Genomic DNA, 6836 nt, shown 5'->3' with positions numbered 1-6836 from the left:
CAACCTGCAACGGAATATCGCTACCGTTGCGCGCAAGCAAGCATCCGAAGTGAGTGTCCTTCTAGTCGAACGGCACTTTGGCCATGGGCGGCACGAACGTCGGGTCAAAGCGCGCAAATACGCCTTTCAGATACATCGACATCCTGTACCGTATCATTAACAAAGGGCACATATATTTGCAGGTCGTGCTCGGATAGAGGAGTGTGGGCTGCGAGTCGTCAAACTTGTCCCGTGACGCGCGACAGCCGATCACGAAGTTGCCATACTTGCACGAGTACACGTGGTTGATGGAGCCGACTCTCGTTGAACACATCGGAATGTGTCGCCAGCGTCGGTGAGTATGTTCCAGGGTATCCCTTAGATGCATGTAATAAAAACATCTGCTACGTTCTTTGGTCTGGACACGATAAATAATACCAGAAGCTGCTCGTCACGTGGCTCGGCGCGTTCCGGATCACGGAGATGTCGACATCAACCGACATATCATTGCCAAGATCATCACCGAGTCCGTCCAAGGAAAGAAATAGGTCCGCTACCGGCGCCCGAGCCGGGAAAGCCGCACGGAGAGCCCTTGCATAAGATGATATACACACCCGCCCTTGGAGCTAGTGTATTTATCATCTCGTGCCCTCTGTAATTGACCAGGCACTGTAATCCTTTGTCAAGGTCTCGATTCGAACTAAGATCTTAGTTTGAGTTGCGTGTCCGCAGCCCACGTCATTGCAGAGTGATGGTCTCTGTTCCGCTGTCATCTCGAAAGTGCAACATGGCCGGGCTGCACTCGTTCCTGTGCCCGATCTCGTGCGAGATCATGCGCGACCCCGTGATTGCGCGCGACGGCCACTCGTACGAGCGGGCGCAGATCACGCGCTGGTTCCAGTCGCACCGGCGGAGTCCCGTGACCAACGAAGAGCTGCCGTCGACGGAGCTCATGCCCAATTACTCGCTCAAGCAAGCGATCCTCGAGCACCAAGCGGCCACCACCGCGACACGCTCGACGACTCTTGTGACACTGCGGCCGTCGGCGCCGCCGCTTGATGCACCGCGTCGTCGGTCGCCAACGAGCCAGCAGCCGACCCGCATCACCTTTGTGTGCCGCTTCCGAGTACCAATCGACATTATCTGGGTCGACGAAGACGGTGATGACGTGCCCTACAGCCGCGTAGCACCTGACATGCTCTACACGCAAGACACGTACGTCGGACATGTGTGGAAGATCATGCATGCGGGCGGGCTCCTCGAATACTACGAGGCACCATCGACGCCAAGCGTCGTCGAGGTCCTTGATGTCCAGTCGCTGCGCGTGTCTTCCGATACAGCGACGCCAACGCCGATAATCCTGCACTTCCTCAATGCGACCGGAGCTGCTGTTGCTCTCGTGTGGGAGAAATCCAACGCCACGGAGGTTCCGTACATGGTCTTGGCGCCGGGCCAGTCGTATGAGCAAGTCTCGTACGCCCAGCACATGTGGAAGGCGCTAGATGCACGGTCGAATGCACTCGTCATGCGGCTTTGCAGCACTGCGCAGAGCGAGCACGTGACGATCCGTGGCAACCGTAGCATTGTCCGCCGCCCCATCTAACACGCGAACACGGTCTTTATGGGTTCTCAAGGAGTCTCGCCACTGGGAATCGGCTGAATAAGCTACCGGTACCAGGTTGTCGTTTTGACCAAATTGTCTTATAAAAACAACTCTTTTATAATAAAAATTACACTATTGTCCCTCGTCGACCAAGAGACTGAGATACTACACCACGGGATAAATAACTGCGTTCTCGAGCGGTGCCGGTGCGGTCAAGCATCGTCGTCGTCGTCGGTCTCGCCGTCCGAGTCTTCGGGGATCACAAAGAGAGCTTTGCCGAGGGCTTGACGCTGCACTTTGCTAACCTGCGTTTCGAACGGATGGAACGGCACCGCGTGGCCACCCACAAGGGTGACGTAGCGTGGCTTGTACGTCCGCGCCGGCGTCGTCGTCGGGCGGAGCGTCCACTGCATCTTGGAGAGCACACTGTAGAGGTTCAAGCTTGCGACTTTGTTGGACAAGGCACCATACACAGCGCTGGGCCGTTGTTTGGTGACGCGGGACCAATTGATGCGGGGTGGCGCCGACGGCATCTTGGTGAGTCGGCGTGGAAGGAAGCGAGCGACGCGCTGAAACATGCTGCAAAATGCAAAGTGGCAAGCGGAAGGCGGATACGACATGATCGGTGATAGCTCCAGACATTACGCACGGTCGTGATCGCATTTCCGTCCAAGCACCAGAGTGCGAAAGGAATACACTGAATCGACGGCGCCTCCTCCCACGCCCACCCAAGCTGATCGTTTAGGGCACGAGTACCTCTGGACCAAGGGAATAACTACTACGGTAAGCTTACAATGGAAATGAGCGATCATTAAAAAAAACCCGTCAATGACCACCCTTGGTTATTCACTTTCTCTGGACGAATTTCAGTCGAGGGAATAATGTCGGCTTCAACGTGCCACAGAATGGTTTGTCCGACCAAGCAAAACAACCGTAGTAATGCGTTTGCTATCAGATACTCTGCTGCTCGTAGTAGCAGCTCACGCGTTGAGTGCACACCACCATTGACAGAACCTTGATACAACCACAACCCTCGAAGCCGTTTGTCCGTCGTCGATGGAGTCCGTAGTGGTAAAGCCGGCAGTTTAACTGGACTTTGAGAGTACAACGTACGAACTCTTCCTCCGCTGTTCCAAGCGCGATGCGTGCGAGCCAAAGTGATGAGCATCAGTGCGCGTCCTGACGAATGGGACCTCGCTCATGACCAATCTGGTCGTACCCAGTAGCCCAGCGTCCTCTCTAAAGATCTGGACGACGATGTCAGATCTGGATCCTGTTTGTCGTCACTGTGGCAGGGGGTCATCGTGGGTGCAAGCCGACGACTTACGTGCCCGCAGTCGCTAGGGCAGCAGCAACGACTGACCAAGACATTACAATTGTGTTAGTATCAATATATCATACAAGCGTCCGTGGACAATGAATCGTGCGTTTAGTAGAACTAAAGTTTAGTAGAACTGGAGTTTGGCCACAGGCGGCACAAACGTCGGGTCAAAGCGCGCAAAGTACGCCTTCCAGAGCCTACACGTTGACCATGAGACAATCAGGCACAATATCAACCAAGTCGACTTGATATTCTTCCATGTCGTGCTCGGAAAGAGGAGCGTGCGCTGGGGCGCAAACTGCGGGTTGACAAACTTGTCCCGTGACGCGTGCATGTCGGCCCAAATGCTCGCAGCAGTGTGGTGCTTGGCGCACTCGAGTCGGGCTTTCTCCGAGTCAAACATAAAGTTGCCATACTTGCACGAGTACACGTGGTCGGCGAGGAGGAGGAGGCAGCTCTCGTTGAACTCGCACTCGGTCTCAAACTGGCGCATGATTTGCCAGACGCAGTCGAGCCAGAGAAGGAAGATCGGCGACCGCTGCTCGTTCGAGACATCACTGCGCGCGTGGCCACAGCGCAAGCCAAACTGATGGCCAAAGCTGCACCATTCCTTCTCGACGAGCACCTAGCCTCCATGCGATCACATTCTCATCTTGAGTTTTTGGTCCAAACCTGAAAGCCCGCCAGCGTCCGGTAGAATGGATCGAGCATGAGCTCGGCCAGCGACACCATTTGCGACGTGCGGTCCCAGCCGTCGCTGCAGTGCGTGAGCACCGACACGCCGCTGTGCACGTACTCGGCAAGCTCCCACGACCCGCGAAGCACCTAGTAAGAGTCGTCCTCGAGTGTTTCCAAACCTCTCAATTTCGTACCAGTCGCACGTGCTTGAGCCAGCCCGAACCATCGACTTTGGCGAGGTAGTTGTCGTCGCTGAGCGGGTCGAACGCCGCGACAAGCGCCTGGAACGAGCCGCGCACCGCGTGGATATTGTCCATGTTCATAAAGACAACTTTGGCGCCGCGGTAGTTGGCCGGGCTCTCGGTGCCCTTGCCCATCGCCTTGTTGCCTGCCGCCGCGAGCTGCCCACGCGCGTCCATGATGACGTACCGGTGACTTTGGTACGCGCCAAGGGCCGCCGGGTTCTCTGGCTGGCACAGTAGCCGGACGAGGTCTTCGTCCTCGCTCGACCGCGCCGACTTGAGTCCGACAAGCGGCTGCGACGAGCGGCAAATCACCGCGCCATTCGTTGGGTGCTGCCAGCACACGGCGGGAAGACGTCGACTCGACCGGAACGCGGCGGCAGCCTGGAGCTTGACGTCCGACATGGCGACGGGCACGACGAGGTACCGGGGATACGTGTCGCAGAGCAAGTAGGCTTGGTCAATGCAGCGGAAGCGCGGGCCGAGGAGCCCGAGGCGCTCATAGTCGTCGCGAATGTCGAACGACGGCAGCTGCTTCGCCGGCAGCAAGAGCGGGCGGTAGACAAAGCAAAAGGCATCCGTGAGCGACGCCGGGTACGCGAGCACCGTGAGGCATTTGAACATGCGCGCGTACTCGGCATGATTCCGAAACGTAAACCGGACGCTCTGCGTGTCCTTGCAGACGACGCCGAGCGTGTGCGAGGCCGGCACGACCGCCACGTGGTGCGTACCGGACTCTACGAGCGACGACTCGGCGAGAATCGACGCGATCGAAAGCACCGGCATCTCCCAACGCGACGACGTTCCTGCCTCGGGCTGGAAGATGCACCGGTAGTTGGTCAAGAAGAGGCGACCGGCCATGTAGTGCGACGCACACGTGCCCGACGGCGGGTGGAACACGGGCGCGTACATGGACGTCTCGACGTGGGCGTAGCACTGCTCGCCGGGCAAAAAGTCAGGAACGATACCAAACGAGCTCAAGTCGTCGAGCGCCGAGGCATCGGCCGTGGGCAAAGCGTCTTCAACGTGCAGGAACGACATGACGAGCGGCCGCGGGAGCAATGCAATGTGCTTGCGGATGTCGTCCGTACTCATGCCGTAGATCTTGACGCCGTTGACCGACTCGACGAGATCACCGATGCGGACGACGCCCGACGCTTCTGCGGGCCCCTTTGGCGCCCCCGAAGAGGCCGTTGGCTTGAATTCTTTGACTGCGAGGCGGTTCTCGAACGGCGATTGCGCGGCAGTCAAGACGACACCGAGCGACCCAGGCCCAAACTCGACAATGTCCATGTCTTCGTGCTGCGCTTCGCGGAACGGGTCCAAGAGAAGGCGGGCGCTGTCGATGATCTCGGCCGCGCTGAGCTCGGCGGGGCGCATGAGCAGCTGGAGACACCCCGTGTTATCCGAGCCGCGGAGCGTCTTTGAGAAATGGATCAAAATCGACACGCAGAGGTACGGGAGCAGGGCAAACCCGATCGGCGGCGACGACGTAATAGCACAGGTGGATTCGTGCGCGAGCATGGCGTCCCAGACGCGGACAATGTCATCGAGTGGGAACTCGCGTGCGAGCAGCAGCCGTGCCCAGCGCAAGCAGTACGTTTCAGGCAGGACATCGACGTGCTGGAGGTGGCAAGCGAGCTGCGGGTCGTGCTTGGCCAAGAGGTCGTGCTGGATAAACTGGCAGAGCGTCTGGAGCTGCGAGAGTGGCGCGAGCGCGCTGGGTGTTGCCGGCCGAAACAAGCTGTCGGCGGTCGTCTCGGTGACGGCGTCGTCGCGCGCCAAGGGTGTCTGGTGCACGGCATAGAGTGGCTCCATTTGGCTCATGAGCGCGGCAAAGAGGATGTAGACGTCATGCTCGGTAAACTCGTCGATCGTGTCTTCGTCCATTGGCTTGCTCGTCGAATGTACGACGGCGTAGAGGACGACGGCGGCGAGGTCGTGCATACCCTGTCGGTAGCCGACCGCCGGGTGCGTCTTGCACCACACAAAGAGCACGTTGTGCAGAATGGCCATGTACGCCGGGCGCTCCTGGAAGTACATTTCGCGGCCTTGCGGGTACAGGCGGTCGAGGTCCGTCTTGATCTCGCGCACGAGCGGCTCGTCCTCAAAGGCTTGGTTCCATGGATTCGCCGCGTCGTCGCTCAGCGGGTGGTGCTCGCCAGCCTTGAACTGCATGCGATCGCGCAGCGTCTCGTAGGCCTTGCGCTCGACCTCGGCGCTCTCGACGCGCAAGAAGGTCATCCACCGACGCGCGTACCCGTCCATCGTCGTCGACTGCGGATGATCCGAAAACGAGCTTCGATATTGCCGGTATGCAATCCTGGAGGTGGCTCGATATATATCAAAATATATAGGTATTAATTATGAGAATATATGCATAGAGGAAGGTAATTGAAGTTGCCTTTTGCATGAGGCCAGTGTAGAGGAGGAAGCGAAAGGTAAACACGCGCCAGGAACGGGGAACGTATATAGGAAGGAGGCGTAATGCAGTCAGAAAGGACAGAGTTGATTCGCTGAATTGGACCTTCTATACTGGAGCGAAGTTTGTCTTTGGGTGGACGTCGAGCGTGGCGCTCGCAGAATGTGGGCGGATCCGAGCATCCCAGTGCGCCAGATCCGTCCCAGTACAGGTGCAGCACCTGCCAAGTACAGAGAACGAGGAACATCCCATTTGCGGCCACGATCGTCCACAAAGCGGTCTACATTGACGAATGCATACACCGGTGTACCTGGATCCGTGGCGACATGGGTCCAATTATTTCGCACTTGTCGCGCCAGCAACCCGAGAGTGATGCGACGAACTGTGCCCAAGCTCGCGGCTTTCTTTGCATGCTGCGTTCTCGCAGGAAGGAAATGAGCTACACCTTGTGCTAACGCTAGTATTCCGTACAGAGTGCTGAATGCATGGTGTCAGCGGCTTGCCAGCGATTCGCGGTGGTTTGCATCAGGGTTGGTGCACCGGTATCCAGCAACGGCTGCCACATCATCGCAAATGCCTGTGAGCTTGTAC

The 6836-nt window shown here is 58.0% G+C and overlaps 3 protein-coding genes across 3 annotated transcripts; 1 reads left to right on the top strand and 2 right to left on the bottom strand.

Moving 5' to 3' along the window:
- The first annotated feature begins 735 nt into the window (after positions 1-735).
- SDRG_04208 (hypothetical protein) lies at positions 736-1731 on the top strand. Its single transcript, XM_008609871.1, has one exon. The coding sequence runs from the start codon at positions 767-769 to the stop codon at positions 1580-1582; it is 816 nt and encodes a 271-aa protein (XP_008608093.1). The 5' UTR covers positions 736-766; the 3' UTR covers positions 1583-1731.
- SDRG_04207 (hypothetical protein) lies at positions 1676-2162 on the bottom strand (the record flags this gene model as incomplete). Its single annotated transcript, XM_008609870.1, has 1 exon — positions 1676-2162. A coding segment is annotated over one exon (368 nt), but the record flags the coding sequence as incomplete, so codon positions are not given.
- Positions 2163-2937: 775 nt separating this feature from the next.
- SDRG_04206 (hypothetical protein) lies at positions 2938-6149 on the bottom strand. The gene is made up of 4 exons (XM_008609869.1): positions 3776-6149; positions 3576-3728; positions 3149-3528; positions 2938-3100 (listed from the first exon to the last, which is right to left on the bottom strand). Exons 1-4 carry the CDS (start codon positions 6089-6091, stop codon positions 3028-3030), a joined length of 2922 nt encoding a protein of 973 aa, XP_008608091.1. The 5' UTR covers positions 6092-6149; the 3' UTR covers positions 2938-3027.
- Positions 6150-6836: the final 687 nt, after the last annotated feature.

This window comes from Saprolegnia diclina (genome assembly GCF_000281045.1).
Source record: "Saprolegnia diclina VS20 unplaced genomic scaffold supercont1.10, whole genome shotgun sequence".
Classification (NCBI taxonomy): Eukaryota; Oomycota; class Saprolegniomycetes; order Saprolegniales; family Saprolegniaceae; genus Saprolegnia; species Saprolegnia diclina.
This window is presented reverse-complemented; position numbering and strand designations above follow the sequence as displayed.